Source organism: Coccinella septempunctata, chromosome 3 (genome assembly GCF_907165205.1).
Source record: "Coccinella septempunctata chromosome 3, icCocSept1.1, whole genome shotgun sequence".
Taxonomy (NCBI): Eukaryota; Metazoa; Arthropoda; class Insecta; order Coleoptera; family Coccinellidae; genus Coccinella; species Coccinella septempunctata.
Genome location: NC_058191.1, coordinates 43,459,517 through 43,479,530, shown reverse-complemented (window position 1 = coordinate 43,479,530; position 20,014 = coordinate 43,459,517). Strand labels below are relative to the sequence as shown.

Here is a 20,014-nt window from a genome sequence, read left to right as displayed (position 1 = left end):
GACGACACCCCCAGCGCCACCTGACAGCGATACATCCAACTCAATATGACGCTACCGCCGCCATATTGCTATAAATAAACTAGTTTGAAAACTGTCGATGCGCAAACAAATCTCTGGTTTCCAAGTTCTAAAAACATTTAAATTTTTCATGGAAATTTCGAACTGACGACGAACGAGCCATGTAAAAAATCCAGGTTCCTTTGAAAATGCTCGTCCCAGTGAAAAAACAAAGGTTGTCAAAATCGTTTTATTGCTTACAAAGGCCCTTTAAATTCAGAATGGGTAAGTGACTCTTTGTTTATGCTGGACATTTAAATCGGGTTTGGGAGGAGAAAGTAGGTCTGCACTCGCACGATCTTTTGATCTTGTGCAAGACCAATAGATTGGGCCATACCAATGGAAAATTTTCAAACCTGCTGGGTATTTAAATGCACTTGAGTAAACTTCAAACATAACAATTTATTATTTTATGTATGGAGTAATAATTTAGATAATGTACATTTAAAATATCACATTTGGACAGAATATTTGGTTATAATTTAGTTTGAGTGGGTTTAGTTATTTCTCATAGTCGATTCTTGGTTCTGCTTCAGTGTATCTATTTCTTGGTGGTACTCGACTACATCTGCATTCAATTGGGTCAAATTCGAATCCCGTTGAACATTCTGCCACTTCTCTACATACACAACTACAAAGTTGTGGATCCCATAACTTTGTTTGATTCTTTCTGTAACATTTCTTCTCTTCATCTGTATTGGTACAAGCACAACGACATTCTGACTTTTTATACACTTGGAATCTATTACAGTCCTACAAAAGAATAATTGTTAAATCACTGCCCAACACAAAAAAAAAACTTCTTACTTCTGGTTTCACTTTACAGTCACATTTACACTTGGTGTGTTTCTCCAAAACCACAATTTCTTTGCCAACAAGTTTCAGGTTTTTACCACCGACATACTGAGTCTTCAGAACCTGCAAAATTTGGGTCAGTAACGATTTTGGAGGGAATTTGAATAGAACCTACTGAATAACTGACCGGTTGGGTTTCAACCGGTTGGCAACTTAGTAAATGATGGCTGCAACAGCCACCGCATCTCTCGATTCTTGTACATTGTGGGATGTACAAGATGCTAGCATCTAGGGAAGTTGCTAATTGCACCGTTTGTAATTCAGGCATGCAACCTGCAGATTTAGGCTTGACAGCAGCATCTAAAAATCAATGTAAATTAGATTAGATCAAAAGATACCGATTTGAACTTACTTCTTTCTCCTGCTCCAAACCGATCTGAAACAATAAAATAGTTGCTATTAAATGGAGATAAATTATTTATTTTTACAGATACAGATAAAACCGAAAATATGGAATTCACCGACGACCAATTGAAAGATGCTTCTACGTTTTGTAACTTTTACCTCGATCTAATTCACAGTTTTAACGATAAGACCAAATACTTTTTATCAGAAAACGTAGTACTGGACTATTTTGGTCACACAATAAGAGGACAAAAAAACGTGACCAATTACATCAAGACCAACCTGGTAAATGTTGGACACTTATTCGATAATGCTAAACCGGTCGAAAAGATTGGATTCAGAGATACTCACGTTGTAAAGTTACCTAGGTAAGTCTACATGATAGGTTAGATCTGTTTTTTTTTTTGACAGCTAAAACTGTCAAGTTTGACAGGTTTGGGGTTAGGTTAGGTTATGTACAGTTCCTCCTATCTGCAATATCTCATTAAATTTTTCAGTGAGCCAAAGAAAGTTTCGATGCCTTTCTTCAGCCCTCCTAAATCAAACGAGCCAAAAACCCCAACCAAATCGGTGTCCATACCCTCGACTTCCAAGTCGAGGCAGGAAGGAAGGAGGGGAGTTAAAAAACGTCTGGAATTATGCTCCCCGGCAAAAAGGCCGAGACGAAATGGAGATGGGGACCAAACAGAGAATTCCCCCTTAGAAACTGACATAGTCGAGAGCGAACTAGAATCCGTACATATAAAATACATGACCTCAGACGGACATGTGGAGTTTCGCAAGCCCAGCCTCAAGAAGTTACAGACCGAGTGCAGGTGGAAGAGGCCTTGCAAGTTGAGCATAGCCTACTCGTCTACCTCCAGTCAAGATTGCAGCATCTACCTGATAATATACGAGGGGAACGTCAAATGTAGGAGGAATCTATTGAAGGAGTTCGAGGAGGCAGAGTTGAAGGATTGAAGTTACCGAGGTCGAATCGTTGCAGATCAAAGTTTTACTTGTAAAAAATTCAAATCGCTGATGGTAGTTAGTACCATCGTTTTCAAATGAAAAAAGTCTAGTCATGATGTTGGGAATTTTGTTTTTGAATCGTACTATTTTCTCGGTGGGAAATATAACATCAGAAACAAGGAGAGGCAGGGAAAATGCACTAGGAAGTCTCCTACTGAGTTTCTTTCACTTCTAGTGCATTTTCTTGAAAATAAATGGAATTTGATTGCTTCAGTACTTTTAAAATATGAACAGGTTTGTTTCTCCATCATTAATTGTTGTTTTAATTATTTTTACTATGTCGGAAAGTGTATTTTTCAATTTGTTTCACTAGAAATAAACGAAGAATAAAATTAATTTTGTGCGCTTTACCCCCAATATTACAGATTGTTTTGAATAATACCCTAATTTTTCCATAAAAAACCACAATTTCGCCTGAAATGATTAAATGCAAATGTTTCAAGAACATTAATATAAGAAAATTGATTAAAACCTTGAATCTGATGTGATATTGACCATTTTTCCGTTCCATCCCCCTCTGCAAGGATCTTCGACCATTCCTTTTTTTCAGATTTAGCTTAGTGCAATTGTTGAGGTTTTTAAAAGTTTATATAAAATCCCTTTACACTTTATACGATACCATAACCATTTTCGAATACGTTCAGTTATGATATTGATAATTAATTTTGTATTTTAGGGTAGTTTTGACAAGTACGCTCTGTACATTTTTATGTAAATTATACATATTCCTGGAGATTGAGATTTATCGAATTATTCCACCGGTATACTTTGTTGTGGATCTTTCCTAACAAGTTCGAAGACATTGTAAACTTGAATTGATTGATTTTTATAATGTAAAGCAGTAAATAAAATGTAAATATTCCATTTCAACCCCCAGTACTACTATGAAAAATTCCCTGTGATTGGATGTGCCACATTAGGTGAGACAATAAATTAAAACTGTTACATTTTTATACCTACTTGAATTGAATAAACGTTTGAAAAAAATCTGTGTTATTACCTGTTAATATCGAAGTATCAGGGTACACCTGTTCGTCCCCTTCCACAAATCTCCTAGCTATCTCGTTCAAGTCCCCTATCTCATTAATCTCTTGAATCAAATCGAGGGGGATCTGAAAAGGTCAAGTGCAATTACAGAAGGGTTAATTATTCGTAACATTGTCTGTCGTACATTTCATACACTTCAAGATCGATTCACAACACATAATTTCGGTAACAACTCCTTCAAGACGTGAAAAAACACACGTAAGACGACGAAGAAACTTATCTTCCATTTTAACTTCAACGATATTTACGCGCCAAAGGAAATCAGTGCAGCCAACCTATCATAGGAGAGGAACATAGATTTCAAAACATACAAGTTGAACGAACTACCTTGTTTTGAGTCATCGTGGAATTTTGAAAATTAGATAACAATGAAAAACCCCGGTTGCGATTTGTAACGATCGATTTTATCTGATCTCGATGAAAAATCATTTGTTTCATCAATGAAAATCCCGATTTGATCATCGTGTCATCGACCGTTTTTATCGTGAAAGGTGAATCAGTTGGGAAAATTCATTTGGAAATCTTCTCTTCGTCGATGTTTTAAACGAAAGTTCGAATTGCACCGATCAAATAAAATTGTAATCAGATTCGAAAAATTTAATCTTGGGGAAGAATTTTTGATTTAAGGTTATCGCAGTTTTTCGAACCATTGAACTCTAAAAGAACTTCTTTTAGAGTTCAATGTTTCGAATAAAGGGTTGGTAACACTGCAGCACCGCGAAAATAATCATATTTGAATTGTCATTTTTGAAACCCATTCGTTTTATTCGAACAATAACATGATAATATCTCAAAAATCATGGGAAATTTACATTTTAAATGAATTACAAAATAGGGATGCAGGGAGGATGACATTTTTTTGATTTTGATCAAGCTTCGAATAGTTAAGCAACTGACATCAAATCATGTGTGAAAATAGTGGATCGTTCTTGTTCTTTTTGAGGATAAATTTTCTACGAAGAATGTTAATTTCCAACTAAAAAAAAAACTTAAAACTGTCATATTTGTACTCACTGTTACATTCTGTTCATAGACCTCCAAGTCATCCTTCTGACTCTTATCACCTCGGATCTTGTAGACTTCTGGATTCCTCTGGATCGCGTCATCGTGATCTCTCCTCCTGACGGAAAACTCCGGATGCAGCTTATGGAACTCCGGGTCGTGGTGGAACAACCCTGGCATCTTATACTCCTCATTCTCGCTCCTCTTTCCCTTCCCGGCCAAAACCTCTTCTTTCGGAAAAACTATGACATCGTCGGAAAACCTAACCTGATTCTTCCTCGCAGATTCCGTGGAGGAAACGCAAACGGCCACTGTCAAACCGAAGAGCGACCACACCAAGACGTCAAAACACCGAGTGGTCAAGCGATGATGGAAAACTTTTATTGTCATCGTCGTAGGCGATCGAATTCTTTAAATCGTTTATCACGAGCCTGACGACCTCGGCTCAGTTAAGTCAGGTACTGTTGGAAGCAAGTGACGATCTGGAAGGTCTGGGTGGTGATACTGGTGATAGTAAAGTGGAGGTGCTACAACAACGTGATGCATGGTGGAACGTAGGATAGGATGACTTACAGGCTTGGGTCGCGAGCTGAATCTTAATCGGATTTTGAAATCGGAAGTTTGGGTCGATTTCCGATTCTCAGAATTCGCGGTCTATACGAGATATCTCGATACGTAACTTCTTATCGAGGCTGTCGATGCGGAGGTGTGCGAGAGAAATTCGTGTATCGAGAATCAACCAGCCTGTGCGCCAAATTTTTACGTAAATTCAAGCCTACCTCGAGTGAATTATTTACATTCTTTCTATATTCTAATTTGGGACACTGCTAAGTATAAATAGATCATATGAGAAAAGGGAGAGTATTGACGTGAAGTAAGCAGGTTTTTACTCGGTCACCCATCCAGGTACTTAACTGGCCGAATGCTGCTTGACTCAAAGGAAGAAATATTTTCCCAGTTTTTTCAATAATATTGTTTACATATTATTGAAAACTGGTACTCGACTCTGAATTAACGTTTTGAAGGTTCTTGCGAAATTCGAACGTCATCAGGCGAACAGTTTCTGAGTTTCAAAATTTTATCAAGATTCTTTTCAATCTTTAGTGATGTGATTTCCATCAAATTCCGCACAGGGTCTTTTGGGTACTCTACAACAGTGCTTCAATTTATTTTGATGGATATTCTTCACGTATTGAAGAAACCAAATTTCAGGCGCCTATAAATCCGAAACCATGCAACGTATTTTGCCTATTGAAATTGACAGGAACGTATTCAGACCCTCAGAATTCAAAAACAGACGCCATTTCAATACATATTTTCTGATGAGGCTGAATGAAAATTTCGGCCACCCAATATACTCCATGATTTCATGTAAGTTTGGTTGGAAGTGTTGTTTCAACACGTGTGACATTGAAAAATTCGATTCTTTATCGCCTATCGAATTTTCCAAGAACGCAATACTCGTGCAAGCACCATTACAATCCAATAATCCAAACCTCAAACGTCTTTTTAGCACAATTAACGAATGCGACACAATAAAACATTAGCAACCTCAACTGAATCATCCCGAAGATAAAAATAAACGCAGTATATTGCAGGTTCATTAAAGCTGTGAGTCGACTTTTTCATTAAAGCCTTGTTGGAAATTCGGAGAAATACCTGAGACGAGAAGAGAAAGACTTTCCCAACCAAACCGGATGAATCAACAAAAAAAGATGCGATCGGTCGTGAGTAATGTGGCAAAACTCCGGCCCTAAGAATTTTCTTTGTGGAGTTCCTGGTGTTTTTCTTCGAAACACCTAACACAGGTACACTTGTAAAAGTGACTCAGTCCAAAATTATCGTAGTCTTTAAGCTAGATTGCTTACATCCTTTTTCCTTTTATATCATTATACCCAATAATACCAAAAAAAGTAGATTTATGGCTGTAATTCAAGACATAATCATTAAAGGTGTTTTAAGACGAAATGGTTTCTGGAAACACAATTTTTTCTGGCTACAACAATCTGAAGTAGAGTCAAATGATGTTAGTTTTAATTTCCTCCTTTGTGTCAGAGTATTCAAATTGATTATTTGAGAAAAAATGAGTCATAACCTCAAGAGGTACTCCAAAATATCTTTGTAATTTCATGGAAGCAATAATTATTTCTTTTTCTTTTTCAATTCTATTGTAATTTTGGGACATATTTTCTTTCAGTAAATTCCTTGTGTCAGTGCATATTAACTTATAGAGGACGAGAAATCAATTGTTTCTAATGTAAATATTATTATATCCACTTTGTATACGATGCATAGTATGTTACATACTGAGAACACCGATTGTTGGACATTTTGAATTTAATCTTTTCAGAAATATTATAGAAGACAATAGAAAATGGAATTATTTTTAAGCGTTGGTTCGAAAATAGCAGATTTCATTCGAGAGACAAACAACAATTACAAGCTCTCAGACGTCTCAATTGGAATAAATAATGTTTAACTTGAATTCAATCTATTCTGACTCATTGCTATTTTATTCCCGTTCTATCACGTTGCATAACAGATGATAGCACCTTGAAATAACAATTGTGGGTTTTTAGAGATCAACACATCGTTATGCTTTGGACGTTTACGTATTGGAACAAGGACAATTTTGTGAAAACTCTGACAAAAACTTGATCTCGTTTCATATTTCTAAAAATGTCGTACAGAATTTTTATAGCTGTCTGGAATGAATAGATTGAAATATTGAATAGACTGAACACCAAATTGCCTAAAACCTGTTCCCAGATTCATTTCACTGACATTTCCAACAAGTTTCTTATCTAAATCTGAAAAAAGAACTGAAATTTTGGAATATTTTGGAAGCGAATAGTTAGTTAGATTATCAGAATCTTCAAAAGGTTCTCTAGTAGACCAATAGAACCACAAAAAATCAACGTTCAAAAAATTCTTGCACGTCATTGAGTTCGATAATTGAGTATGAAGACTATCGAAAACTTCTTCTTAGACGTTAAAAGCGTGATACACCACTGATATATTATATAAATAAAGAATAGACTCAGAGAATTAGATGTAGAGATAGGCATAGAAAAGACATAGAGAATTAGATGTAGAGATCGGCATAGAAAAAGGACATAGAGAATTAGATGTAGAGATCCACATAGAAAAAGACATAGAGAATTAGATGTAGAGATCGGCATAGAAAAAGACATAGAGAATTAGACGTAGACAATGGCATGGAAAAAGAAATAGAGAATTAGACGTAGAGATCGGCATAGAAAAAGACATAGAGATAGATACGGAAAATAGTCGTAGAGATAGATGGACGTAGAGAAAATCCTCTGAAAATTAAGTTAAAAGAAGGCGGCTTTTGAAGAGCGGCTCCTCTGGGAATTAAAACTTGTTGGTAGATATATAATGGTTATTGTTGTCTTTTCGGTTTTCATTGTGTTCAAGTAAAACAAAGGAAAACAAAAACCGCTGAGACGATAAAACGTAACACACAGAATACATATAGAGAATGGACACAGAGAAAGACATAGAAGAAAGTCACAGGGATAGACATTGGGAATAGAGATAGAGATAAACATGAGAAGTGGACATAGGGAATATCCATAGAGATAGAAGTAGAGAAAATGCTCTGAAACTCATTAGAAAGGATCCAAATCGAAGGAGGCTCTTGTTGAGCGCTCACAGGCTCATCTGGTGTTCCAAACTCGTTAATGTGAAGAAAAACCAACGATTTATAAATGATTACACCATTTCTTTCTTCCTCATCGCTCATCCGCATGGCTTAACACATCGCGGTTCAGAATAGGAGGTGCAATAGCCTCGAACTCACATTGTTGTGATTGTCCCACATGGTTTTCATGGCGATGCCTCAATGGGGGACCTGCGCCAATAGTCAGTTTGATCAATGTCACCCATCAAAACACTTCCTAAAAGCCGCTTCTTGAGCCAGGAACCTAGAGCCGGATGTGAGGCTCCTCATGTCCTCGTTCGGAAGATAGCTGGATGATTTTTTTACGGTATGAGATGGGGAGGTATTGTTGTGATGGTGTGGATTGTACCGTTCTGTCTAAACGTCAGGAATAACGGGACCATATTAGATTTTGCGGAATTGCAGTCAACAATTCAAACAGGTTAGTTCCACTGTGTTTATTTGGAAGGTTAAAGGGGACCAGAAGTAAGAGGAGATTTTAATACAAGCCTGCTAAGTTATGATTAATGAATGGAAACTTCAGTGAAGAACTTAAACCCTTGAATCACACGAATTTCGAATGTACTGTTAAAAAATTATAGTATTATTGTACGCGCAATTTTTGTCAAGATTTTACGTTTTTTCCAAATAGGCTGTTCATACTGAAGGCTCTGCAAAAACTCAAGAGTGGATTCCTTGTTCGAAAATATAATTCTCGTGAAGAAACATGGGGTCAAATACACTGCCCAACAATTGATAGGGATCACGTGTGAATATGTCTTTATCTGTGATCTTTCTTAAGTTATCTGGCACATCTGTTATAAATATGTTCTCTTTTCTATGGAACTCTTTATTCTTTCATCCTTTTTCTAAAAAAACAAGAATACTCAAGCATCTGTTCAAAATAAACATCCTGAAATAAATTGATTAAAGGCGAGTGATCCTTATCACTGTGAGTTTAGCACACCTCATGAGATTGTCAGTGATAACAATGCAAAATGTGTAAAATTTTACTCAACGAAAAAATATCACGAAATAACATTTTAGAATAAATTTACTCCGGCATTTGTTGAGTAAACAATTAAACTTGATCGATTTTGACACCGTACCTAGCACCAAGATGTCATTCCACACAGATTTCAGGAAATTTCGGTGAAGGTTCTAAAATTTCCAATAATGATTGTGATGGTTCCAGATCATGACAAAGACAATTTTGAGTTTACTTTTTGAGATGTCTTGATCTGGATAAAAACATTCTTTCGCAATTAATGACCGCTGAATCAATATAACAATAGGTTGTGAAATAATGAGGTTCAAGATGAGAATTTTTCAAATCTTTGGTGGACCCAGATCAAAAAATTTCAACGCAATAATAAAGAATATTCATCATTATCTAATACGTTCCTACTCGTTGTCACGATAAAATAACGAATTTCCTTATGTTACAGATCTGATTTTTCTAGATAAACTAAATCACAAAAACGACAGTTACAAATTCGAAGATTTTTTCTGGACCGGTTCAGGAGATGGTCCTTACGACAAAGACGATGAACCATGGGTGATAGAACCCCCCACAACAGTGATCTATACAAGTACAGCGACGGTAACAACCACCATTTACACCGCATCAGGAGATAACAACGACAAGGTGACTTTTTTTTATTTGAAATGTGGACAAAATGTGATACAAATAGGAAATTCCTTAAATTTTACGTAATTTACGTAGAATTGTCAACGTCGCGAATTTATTGAATTACAATTTACGTGCCTCCGGTATAACTCAAGCAGAAATATGAATGATAAAATGTTATTGTGCTTGGAAATCGTATGAATATAAAATGTACAGAGACACTCATTACCTGGACATGCGACACATATCATACTGCTTCATGCCATTATCTGTACAATGAACCTATCGATTTCTCATATTCACACACTTCTGACCTTTAGTGAGTATTCGAATCTAAATTTCAAAAAGCATTGTTCCCAATATTTCCAAAAATACAAAATTTTAAAACTTGACTCTAAATTGAGGTTTTGAAAGCTGTTTCAAATTTTGAGCGTCACCTGTCGAATAGTTTCCGAAATATCAATTTTTTTATCCCTTTCAGAAGTCGTCGGCTCCCAAATGCGTGGATGACTGTGGATCTAAAGGGAAAACTCCCACATCCGAAAAACCCGACGAACCACCCGACTCTGACAACTTGATAGACGCGGACAAAGAATTCTGGATCGTCACAGTCATCAAGACTGACGGCAAAGACCCAGAGCTCATCGATTTGAAAAACAGACTGGTAAAACTATACAAGAAAGCGTTCCAAAGGTAACAACCCTATTGATTCACAGACCGCAGTTTGTGATGGTATGATTTCTTTCAAGGCAACAAGAACGCCATCTTGGCCTGGGCTACAAGAGGAGGAGAAGAAAAGCAGTGGTGGACAAGCCAGTGAATGTGTACATCCATCAAGTTGATCCGAAGAATCTTGATGGAAACAGGGAAATAGAGGTTTTATATCATGTGGCCGTTTCTGGGAAACCCGTGTCTGCTCTTACGGCAGTTGCAGATATGAGTTTGATTTCCGATGAGGAAGTGCGACAAGAACTTGGATTTCCTACGCTCATCAAAGCTGAACGTGAGTATTTTTTGCCTACTGTGATGAAAATAGTCCTCCAGCTTTGTTTTCTACCCCTGCTGTTGGTGCATTCCCTGCTGGTGTGAAAACCCGGGGGGTGCTCGATTTTCCCCATCAAACACAAGTTTATATTATTTTCTAGCGTACCTGAAACCGACGAAAGCCCAGAGCCTGAGTAGAGCCAAAAACACGTGGATAGTGATTGGAGGGTCCATCATCTCCTTCCTGGTTCTTCTCCTCCTCATAGCATTCCTCACACTTGGATGTACCAAACGCAAAAGATCGCAAGAAGCCGGAATCGACAATCGGAGGCAAATTTTCGAAAGGGCCGTGGAAGATGTTGACAACAGCAGACCAAAATCTGATGGTTTCACCAAGAAACCTGATGAACACTCGCCCACATATATAAACTTTCAGAATCAACCCTCGACAGAAAGTTTGAACAGTGGGATTTCCAGAAAATCTGCAGCTTATTTGAGCCCTTCTACTTCGAGGTAAGTAACTAAAGAATTGTCCATCACCACCTTTTACAATCTTTCTGGTAAAGTCAACAGAACTGTTCGCAACTAATTGAAATTATTTTTTTTCAACCTAACCTTTCAATCTCGATTTTTCAGCTCCACAAGTTTGGATATATCGCCATTGATGACTGTCAAAAAGTCGACTCCGCCGAAGAAACCTCCTCGTCCCAGGGCGGCCTTGAATAAAACGGTTCCTGTCAATGTGGTCAAAATTCCGCAGGACGTCTACGACTCCGACAGCAATACGAGCCGGAGGAATTCTGTGGATACCATTTTCGTCGAGAATAACGATCCTGGAGTGTCTAGTCCTAAATCGTACCTGTCCATGCCTTCGATCAAATCCTTTCCTAGGTAAGACGATCCGAAAGGGTTGAGTGGTCGACGTTTCGTAACTTTAGGTACATCCCCAGAGCTAGAGGCGACTAAAGACAATGAAATTTGTTATGCAACTGTCAAACGCGTCATTATTCTTTATGTCTGATCATCAGTGACTCTAGGATGGCAAAAGTCCATTCAGTTATGGCTGAAAAACAACATTGTAACAAGTTTTGATGGGACCATCTTTGTTTCCAGAGCCAAAACTCATTTAAACTCCCGATATTTCAGGATCAATAACCCCGAACCGCTCAATAAGGTGCTAGAACCAGTCAGCATGCTACATTTGGATATGCCCGAAGAAGCAGAGGTGGAAATAACGCACATCCCATACCCAAAGTTCGCCAGGCATGGAAGTGTGGGTACCAACGCAGACCCAGGAGTTATAGGGCCAGTTGTATGGGACATCCATTGTAAGAGATTACAACACGGTAATGAGGAGATAAAATCAACGTTTTCCTATTCTTCAAGCTTGAATTTATTAAATTTTCAAGGTATGAGCATGGACGAAGGAATAGACGACCTCACAAAGACACCGAGAAACATCACCAGGATGAGGAAAAGGTTCAACGAATTACTGGACGATACGTTCAGTCTTTTCGGGAGCAGAATTGATGGTGCAGATGAAGAGACGAGGAAGAATATCGTAGAAGTTAAGAGCAAATCTGCAAACGTGGATGTACAACGGTAAGTGAGGTTAATACTCAATGGTGAAGCACTGAATTGCAGTAATATAAACGTCAGTTGTCTGATGAATGACACATTGACCATCGATACACAAAAGTAAGTCATCATATGATTTTCCAGCGGTGCAGAGAGATTTTCCCCCTTTTTAAAACCTCGACCGAAGACTTCTGGTCCTGTGAAACCAGAAAAGGCAGCCGTGAAGCCCAGGGGGGCTTGGACAAGCTCTACAACGTCACCCCTGGTCAGACCAGTCAGCGCTGGAATTGTAGCACCAAAAGTCAACGTGGAACACATCCAAGCTGAGGGTAAGTTCAGGGAAAGCGACCCGGCTATACCGCTAATAGCTGCCATAAAAACGGAGCTGGAGAAGTGTTCATTACCAGGAAGTACCACAGATCTGAATGACAAGTAAAAGTAACACGGTATGGATTGAATTTGTAGAATGATGTAGCTGTAGAAAATCATGGATTGATTGAGTTTGTTATCAGAAGGTACAGCATGTTGACCTGTTATCGTCGCATACTGTCTATTCAAGAGAGTTTTATAACTGTAGTGCGACTCTTATTGTTTCTTTGTTGAAATACAAAATTCGAACACTATCTCACAACGAGCGTTCAAGAAAAATCGTCAAGTGGGCTAAGAGTAGAGGTTAACTCCTGAAATCAGTGCAGTATTCAAAATTTAACTGAACGCCTGTCAGTGTTCAGTGACAAATCAGTAACCTCCAATATTCCAAAGCCTACTGCACGAAGAACTTGTTTGAACGTTCGTTAGAAATAAACGCCAACAATAATTGTTATCATTTTTTTTTCCGAAAATCAAATGATTATATTCATCAGTTGTGTTGTTGTATTTGTAGTAATTAATTTTATTGTAAATATTATTTGTGCAAACATTACTGTTAATATTGTAACGACCAAAAAGACTAAATAAAGGCTTACTATACACTGACGTGGATTTTTTTACATTTACCATTGGTGAACGTCAAAGTTCCCAATTTTCCTGGGCTTTTTAGTCTTTCCGATGGCTGCAGGGTTTGAAGTGCTAGCTTATTCCAAGACCGGTGAGACGCAACGGTTTTGACAAAAAGAACATTATCAAATCAGCTGATTTTCCCCCTCGCTGGCCTTAAAAAACCATAATAAAATGAATTTTATAAATACCGAAGCCAAAAACCACTATTCTCCGCTAGCGATGAGTTGAATCGCCACTACCCACCCCTGTCTGCGTTCGGTGCTAACCTCACTTCTGTCAGTCATGTCAACTGACGTGAATTTGTTGACATTTACGTCAAAAATCACAAATTTTTAGGGCTTTTTTGGATTTTCCGACCTAGCTCTCGGGTCTAGAGTATTCGTTGCTTATGCTCCGGTTATTCGTCTTTCGTTTGTCATTTTTCGTTTGACTCGTTTCGTAAATTTCAACAAAAATAAAAGATATAACCTGGTAAATATATTTTCTAGTAAAAAACACACTCAACAAAATAATACATAAAAATAGTCTCATTCAGGAATGTTAAGTTACCTCTTGAAAAACTCTCCAAAAATCGAAAGTTTCTGCAGAAACGGCTGAGCCTTACAACTCAAAAGTTCATATTTCTTCGCCCAGGTCTTGCTACTGGCAAACTTATCCTCAAGTTCAAATTTTCCCACCATTTTCTCTGCGTCGAAAGATTCTTCTTCTTCTTTCGGATTTGCATTCGTCGTATAATCCAAAACTGACAGATTTATCGCGTCTTGGTTGAAATTATCATCTTCAGAACCTTCCTCAACGTTGGCCTTAAACGAAACATCTTCTGCTTCAACCAAATTACCTGATGATCCTTGACTCGGAAACTCTTCCACGATAACTTCACCGTCTTGATTCGGAAACATCGAATTGTCTTTTTCTTCATTTAAAGTAACCTTATCTTTATTTTCTTTCGATTTCTTGTTCCTCCCTTGCAGAGTTTCACCTTTGAAAATATTTCTCTTAGCGGAAAAATCCGAAAAGTTGAACTTGTTCTGCTTCGGGACGTCATGGCAACAATGCAAAGCGCTAGGATCAATTGGATGAGCCTCAGTGTTGAAGATGTATCCACCGGCATCGACTATACATTCACCGTTCGGCGTTTCTATAACAGTCCCATGTTGACCTTGATTGTGAATAAAATTGTCGGTATCGAAAAGAAGATACAAGTACTTGGTCGTTTCTGATAGGAAGAATGATTCCATACGGTCTTCTTTTCTATGGTCCCTTACGTCTTTTATCTGAAATTCATCCGCGTTGTTAAATCTTGGAAAGAAAATCAGGATTTCTTGAACTGGGATTCAACAACACACCCTGGAGGAACTATTGACACTCGATCCTTCGAATGGCAATATGGGAATGAGGCAGGATGAAGTTAGGTTAGGTTAGGTTAAGCTGGTAACCTAAAAAACTTACGGTTGCATATCCGCATGGAGTTCTAGAACTATGCTGTATGCTTCTCATTATATCTTCGCCAGCTTGAAGTAAAAATGGGTCACCTGTCGATCTATACAACAACATAATCGACTCAATCAATTCAGGTCGCAACGGCCAACTCTCTTTATTCAACCCGGCTTCTGTTTGAGGAATATGGTAAAATTCCGGTGTGAAACCATACTGTTGCCAAACCTGATGATAATTATGCAGAGTTCTCATGGCAGAGGACGTATCACCTAAACGATCATCATCAATTTCACCAAAAACTAAGAACTTGGGCGAAATTACCAATTAAGCTCAACACGCCCGGCCAGAAAGCTTCTAAGGATTGAAATACCGGTAAAGTTATATGTCCTTTCGTCATCGAGACCCACACGTACCAATCGTCTTTTTTCATGTGTTTGTCGAAAGCTTTCCGAGCCTCGTGGAACATTTCCATCAGTTCGGGTCTTTGTAGTAGAATCGAACCTTTCACCAAATATTCAAAGTAAGAATCTACCCCAGACCCAATCCCTGCATCCTGGGCTGTCCAACGACCCGTTTCGATGTCAATGTGGTTGCCAAAAAGGCCAAGACGAGACTTGTGGAGATACAGAGCGTATAGAGCATTCATAGCCACCTGGAAGGAATTTCATCAATAAATCGTGAACCTAACAACTTTTTTCTGTGTTAAAGCTACTTTGCCAGTATAAATACCAAATCGGTAGATTGCATTTCGCTAAATGCACCTCATCGAATTGGAAAAACACATTAATTTAGTACAGTCTATAATAATTGACAAATAACGAAAATCAGTCAAAAAAACCCATTTAATATATGCCCGTAGAACCATCTATTACCATCATTAATCTTTTTGTTTCGTTCCCTCGCAAAAAAATGCGATGAAATTTGTTAAATGAAAAAACCTTAAAGAATGCGAAAACGACACGTCACTGCCATATTCAATCGTGAATGCCCAGTCGAATGTTACGCTCATGTTCTGTTCCCGAGCTAAATTCACGTCCTTATTCGTATAACGAGAAGTTAGCCGAACCCCGTAAATTCTATGGTCTCAGCTGATGACTTGTGAACTTTCAAAAATTAACATAGATTTTTTTAAATATTACAGTTAGCAAAAATAGAAAATTTCGGTTGGCAAAGACACTCGACAACATTTTCTGATTTTCGGCAACTTCTCTTGTTCACTGCAGATCGAGGAATAACCTTGGGAATATGATTTCGCTACTGATCTAATCAACAACATTCCATGTCAATTCTCTTCCACATTGAGATTCTCGGAATTTTCAACATATCTTTCCAACAAATATTTCCACTTCAATTTAACAGCTTCCGATGGTTTCATCACATGACCCGTTTTGTATAGTTTGTTTAATATAGGAAAAAATTAACTCCGTTACTTACTTTTTCATAAATAGGATTTCCCGTTAACCTACTCAAAGTTCCAAATTCCACAATGAAGGTACCTATACCAGCAGTGCATGTTATGGTAGTCTCCCCTTTCGGAACACCGTACTTGAGGTTTACTGTACCATAAGGCATTCCTGTGGTTGTATCAAAAGCCACTATTAACCTTTTAGCGACATCTTCGGCCAGTCTCAAGAGCGGACCATTGCACGGCCAGCCAGGCTCAACTTTGACACCTGCTCTAAAATAAATTTTGCAGAGTTTTTTCAAACTACAAGCGAATTATTGAAGTATATATGTACCTATATGATAACAAATGGGCACTCAAGAGGCCACCAATAATTCGTATATTTGTTTCAAACACAGAAACATTGATGTTACCATCAAATTTAGACTTTGATGTTATAATATCCACGACCCTCTGAAATTCTGTGTGATTTCCCATGATGGCTAAAGTATCCAATGCATCTATCAGAGTCAACGAATAGCTGTAAGGAAGTTCTTTGAGTAACTGTTGAGAGAAGCATAAGTACTTACCTTCCATAGGTATCTATACCATCGCAGCTTAAAGGCCTCAGTTCATCATAAGGGTAAGCAAAGTTCAAATAACTATTATAAGCATGATAAAACATTTCTTTCACCTCATTTCTGAAATACTTGGAATATTAGATATCGCTACACTGAATAAAGAGGAAAGGAAGCGTTCTACCTCAGTCTATTCAGGTCTTTCTTTGTGTAAGTACGCAGACTGACTGCTGTTTCAAAATAAACAGATAAAAGCAAAATGGAATGCATATATGTTCTCTTCCACATCATGATGAAGGTTAGTACCACTCATAAAATCAATGTTTTACTATTTTCAATTCTTTTCGATTAGTCTTCTTCAAATCATATCACAATCAGATATTACACAGTCCGTTAGTTAATTTCTGTTCCTAATTATATGATATATTTAGTTAGAATATAGTCAACATTGTGGTTTTATATTTATATTTAAAAATTTAAATTTTTTCAATGTATATTTTTATTCACCTAACCTCAAAAATAAAGTGTCCATAGAATAGAAGTGTCAAGAATTGACATTTCGGAAAATGGAATTTATCAGGTGTCAAAATTCATTCAATTTTTTCTAAAATGAATATTGAACCTGGAAATTGGATATTAAACTATAAAAATCAAGCTCTCAATGGGTTCATATTAAAACGAGAAAAGTGAATAAATAAAATTTATTGAAAAACGTGGAGACTGAAAAAAATTTAAGTTCAATGTTCTCAATATTCATATTCGAACATATTTTAACGAAAAACTCTCCTATTTTTACGTTATAAATTTGTACTTTTGCTTATTTTGACGTCAATATGATCACATTCAAAATAATAACATGAATAAATCAGAGAATTTTCCATCTTGGTTTTCCATTTTCCATTATTTTTCATTTTTGGGTTCATTTCAATATCCTCCAAACAATTTTGTACGAGATCAGAATAATATCAAAGAAATGATGGAAATATTCTCATCATAAAGAATTTATACAGTTATTGACTCAACGAAATGTAAGTTTTTGTTCCTACGAACTATTGGTTATCGTATCTATAGACATTATTTTATATTATATATACAGGTTCCAGATTCTCCTATAACTGAAAAAGAAAAATTTATTTTCAAAAAGAAATTTCAAAAAAGTTAGACGGAATGACAAGACAAGAGACATTGATAATTTTCCAGATGAAAACTATGAATTAGGTTTATATTTTTGCAAGTCTAATCTCTCTAAAATCACAACAGGGACCAAACGGCTCAACTGTGAACTGAGTCCACACGAAGTCGAAGTGTTCTCGGATCTCTCCAAAATTTCACTACTGTCCTTCTTGTGCATTGAGTCAGAGTTTGTTGAAATGGATTCGGAACTTACCGGCACATTCTGAGGCTCCAACGAGCCATCGTTCGTCACTCCACCGCTTGTTATTTCCGTCCTTGAAATGTCGTTTATTGTACCCTCAACATCTGGACCGCCACTTATCACAGTAAAAAAGGGAGATTTATCACTATTCGCCACTGGTGTAGAAGTGAAGGGGGCAACTGGGGTCCTACAATTTCGTAGCACGGGTTCGGGAGATGGGGATTTTTCCACATTCAACACTATACATTTAAACTCTTTGTGTTTATCTCTTAAACTGTTATTATTGTTAGTTTTAAACCGTTCACCCAACACTTTTTCTTTATTCACGATTGTCTGAAGAACAAAACTCGGCTTCTCGTGAACCTTTTTCCTCTTCCCTTGATGATCTTTTGATACGTGCTCAACCAAATCAGCCTTAGAGAGAAAACTCAGGTAGCAGAATTTACAGCCTATCGAGTACTCCTGATGTTTCTTGAGATGTTCCTGTAAATTGTACGTTCCTTGGATCTCGGCTCGGCATTGGAAACACAAAATAGTTTCTTTATCGTGCAATTTAGAATGATGCATTTCCAATTCTTGCCTGAAATTAACCAATATTACAAGGAGTAAGACAACAGAAAAATTACAAACCTAGTTGTCCCTTTAAACCGACAAAGTTGACAAGGAAACCTTGCGATGATATTGTGGTCGTATCGTTTATGCAGAACGAAATTCTCAAGTTTTTCAAAAAATAAAGAACAATTTATTTCTTCGCAATAGAATTTATTTGATTCCTTTTCGGCAGTCACATTCGCTAGGTAATTCTCCAGTCGGCTAACAGAACGTGTTCTGACAGGTTTTCCTTCAACTAATCTTCTTTTTCTCCTGGACGATGTTGATTTTCCACTAGCGGCAGATTTGTCTGACGAGGCATGACTGAAAAACAATTCCATTAGACAAAATTATTCAGTCAATCGAGAGATTGACGCAAGCAGAAAAAATATCGACAAACCTTATTGTAGTCATAGAAGTATAACAGTTCCTTTCATAATTATCATAAATAGCAGGATATGTTCTAGAAAGTGCCCTTGACTTCTGTTCACCCCTTCGTCTTGTCCAATTATGACCTCTTTTTTTACGCCTGCCTCTTCTCGAAAAAATTTGCTTTAGTTCAAGGTCTGTCTCAGACCTTCCATCCCAATGTGAAACAACTGTAAAATTTGTTACCTAAAAATTCAATATAAAACACACCCAGTCCATTTACCTGATTTACTTCTAGCTCTTTCAATTTCCGAAAATTCTTTCTCATATGCTTGGTTGTATGGTTCAGAGTATGTATGAACTAAAGGATTAGGTGTTAAACTTCTACCGCATACTTCAGTTGAATCCCAGTTCTCCTCTGATTCATTAGGATTAAATTTAACCAAGTTCACTGCAAATTTTTTGAATCCCTTCCATATATCACTGAAACCCTGCATTTTTATATCTTCTGATTCATCCCTATTTCTTAAAAAGTCTATGAGTCTCCTTTTTGTGTAGGCCATGTTTTCAAAAAAGTTCATGCAGTTACTGCATAGAAGATCATCATCTTTCAAATATGGTTCGATCTAAAATCAAACAAAATAATTGGCGAATTGTGCGTCATTCTTTGGTTTATTATACCTGGTGGCCGAGAAAACTCGTCAAGTCATATCGTATGGTATTTCCTCCACCATAATCTTCAGTTATTTTGAATTTTCGTACGCTTGTTGAGGAATTAGCGCAAAAAAGACAACTAGAAGCTAATAGTTTTTTAGATAACTTTTCCATAGTTTTATTTTGTAATTTTCCTGTGAGATATGTGCAGCTTTAATTGAAAAACATCACTCAGTATCAGATTTCTTTCAAGTGTGGAAAGCTGTTCCAAAAATTGAAAATATTTTTGAATAAAATACAAACACTAAAAGCCATTTTTTGAGGTTAGATAATACAAAACCGTAATCATAGAGGTATATTCTTCTTCCAATTCCTTCTATGGCCTGGCTATTTGGTCATAGAGTCAAAGGAGTAAATCTTCGGTAATCTCTAGCAA

The 20,014-nt window shown here is 37.1% G+C and overlaps 5 protein-coding genes across 7 annotated transcripts; 2 read left to right on the top strand and 3 right to left on the bottom strand.

Moving 5' to 3' along the window:
• The first annotated feature begins 50 nt into the window (after positions 1-50).
• On the top strand, positions 51-3,138 carry LOC123309708. Its single transcript, XM_044892933.1, has 3 exons — positions 51-282; positions 1,343-1,625; positions 1,755-3,138. Exons 1-3 carry the CDS (start codon positions 207-209, stop codon positions 2,215-2,217), a joined length of 822 nt encoding a protein of 273 aa, XP_044748868.1. The 5' UTR covers positions 51-206; the 3' UTR covers positions 2,218-3,138.
• Positions 440-5,241, bottom strand: LOC123309709. The gene is made up of 6 exons (XM_044892935.1): positions 4,330-5,241; positions 3,269-3,380; positions 1,265-1,288; positions 1,028-1,212; positions 865-975; positions 440-810 (listed from the first exon to the last, which is right to left on the bottom strand). The coding sequence occupies exons 1-6, from the start codon at positions 4,705-4,707 to the stop codon at positions 559-561; spliced, it is 1,062 nt and encodes a 353-aa protein (XP_044748870.1). The 5' UTR covers positions 4,708-5,241; the 3' UTR covers positions 440-558.
• Positions 5,242-7,811: 2,570 nt separating this feature from the next.
• Positions 7,812-13,166, top strand: LOC123310056. Of its 2 annotated transcripts, none has more exons than XM_044893424.1 (9): positions 7,812-8,441; positions 9,463-9,647; positions 10,111-10,322; positions 10,379-10,632; positions 10,775-11,126; positions 11,250-11,504; positions 11,760-11,959; positions 12,023-12,215; positions 12,336-13,166. In XM_044893424.1, the coding sequence occupies exons 1-9, from the start codon at positions 8,330-8,332 to the stop codon at positions 12,625-12,627; spliced, it is 2,055 nt and encodes a 684-aa protein (XP_044749359.1). In that variant the 5' UTR covers positions 7,812-8,329; the 3' UTR covers positions 12,628-13,166. The 2 variants fall into 2 exon arrangements, with proteins under 2 accessions (XP_044749359.1, XP_044749358.1); XM_044893423.1 differs by having other exon boundaries at positions 7,820-8,441; positions 9,448-9,647.
• Positions 13,167-13,645: 479 nt separating this feature from the next.
• LOC123309555 (ER degradation-enhancing alpha-mannosidase-like protein 2) lies at positions 13,646-17,108 on the bottom strand. Its single transcript, XM_044892725.1, has 7 exons — positions 16,774-17,108; positions 16,602-16,712; positions 16,367-16,552; positions 16,062-16,305; positions 14,949-15,279; positions 14,640-14,896; positions 13,646-14,464 (listed from the first exon to the last, which is right to left on the bottom strand). Exons 1-7 carry the CDS (start codon positions 16,878-16,880, stop codon positions 13,736-13,738), a joined length of 1,965 nt encoding a protein of 654 aa, XP_044748660.1. The 5' UTR covers positions 16,881-17,108; the 3' UTR covers positions 13,646-13,735.
• Positions 17,109-17,275: 167 nt separating this feature from the next.
• On the bottom strand, positions 17,276-19,914 carry LOC123309556. 2 transcript variants are annotated; one of them, XM_044892727.1, is made up of 6 exons: positions 19,606-19,914; positions 19,208-19,550; positions 18,956-19,154; positions 18,595-18,879; positions 17,977-18,544; positions 17,276-17,704 (listed from the first exon to the last, which is right to left on the bottom strand). In XM_044892727.1, the coding sequence occupies exons 1-6, from the start codon at positions 19,750-19,752 to the stop codon at positions 17,699-17,701; spliced, it is 1,548 nt and encodes a 515-aa protein (XP_044748662.1). In that variant the 5' UTR covers positions 19,753-19,914; the 3' UTR covers positions 17,276-17,698. The 2 variants fall into 2 exon arrangements, with proteins under 2 accessions (XP_044748662.1, XP_044748661.1); XM_044892726.1 differs by having other exon boundaries at positions 17,276-18,544.
• Between the last annotated feature and the right edge of the window lie 100 nt (positions 19,915-20,014).

What these genes read in the sequence shown, in the direction of transcription:
- LOC123309708 (XM_044892933.1), top strand. Translation starts at nt 207, where the DNA reads ATGCTCGTCCCAGTGAAAAAACAAAGGTTGTCAAAATCGTTTTATTGC. An exon ending in GCCCTTTAAATTCAGAATGG is followed by an intron (nt 283 to 1,342) that starts GTAAGTGACTCT and finishes TTATTTTTACAG; the next exon opens with ATACAGATAAAACCGAAAAT. An exon ending in CACGTTGTAAAGTTACCTAG is followed by an intron (nt 1,626 to 1,754) that starts GTAAGTCTACAT and finishes TAAATTTTTCAG; the next exon opens with TGAGCCAAAGAAAGTTTCGA.
- LOC123309709 (XM_044892935.1), bottom strand. Translation starts at nt 4,707, where the DNA reads ATGACAATAAAAGTTTTCCATCATCGCTTGACCACTCGGTGTTTTGAC. An exon ending in GTTTGGAGCAGGAGAAAGAA is followed by an intron (nt 1,213 to 1,264) that starts GTAAGTTCAAAT and finishes ATTGATTTTTAG; the next exon opens with ATGCTGCTGTCAAGCCTAAA. An exon ending in ACTGTAAAGTGAAACCAGAA is followed by an intron (nt 811 to 864) that starts GTAAGAAGTTTT and finishes ATTCTTTTGTAG; the next exon opens with GACTGTAATAGATTCCAAGT.
- LOC123310056 (XM_044893423.1), top strand. Translation starts at nt 8,330, where the DNA reads ATGAGATGGGGAGGTATTGTTGTGATGGTGTGGATTGTACCGTTCTGT. An exon ending in TACGCTCATCAAAGCTGAAC is followed by an intron (nt 10,633 to 10,774) that starts GTGAGTATTTTT and finishes ATTATTTTCTAG; the next exon opens with CGTACCTGAAACCGACGAAA. An exon ending in TTGAGCCCTTCTACTTCGAG is followed by an intron (nt 11,127 to 11,249) that starts GTAAGTAACTAA and finishes TCGATTTTTCAG; the next exon opens with CTCCACAAGTTTGGATATAT.
- LOC123309555 (XM_044892725.1), bottom strand. Translation starts at nt 16,880, where the DNA reads ATGATGTGGAAGAGAACATATATGCATTCCATTTTGCTTTTATCTGTT. An exon ending in GGTATAGATACCTATGGAAG is followed by an intron (nt 16,553 to 16,601) that starts GTAAGTACTTAT and finishes ACTTCCTTACAG; the next exon opens with CTATTCGTTGACTCTGATAG. An exon ending in GGGCGTGTTGAGCTTAATTG is followed by an intron (nt 14,897 to 14,948) that starts GTAATTTCGCCC and finishes ATGATCGTTTAG; the next exon opens with GTGATACGTCCTCTGCCATG.
- LOC123309556 (XM_044892726.1), bottom strand. Translation starts at nt 19,752, where the DNA reads ATGGAAAAGTTATCTAAAAAACTATTAGCTTCTAGTTGTCTTTTTTGC. An exon ending in CGAGTTTTCTCGGCCACCAG is followed by an intron (nt 19,551 to 19,605) that starts GTATAATAAACC and finishes GTTTGATTTTAG; the next exon opens with ATCGAACCATATTTGAAAGA. An exon ending in AAGAGCTAGAAGTAAATCAG is followed by an intron (nt 19,155 to 19,207) that starts GTAAATGGACTG and finishes CAAATTTTACAG; the next exon opens with TTGTTTCACATTGGGATGGA.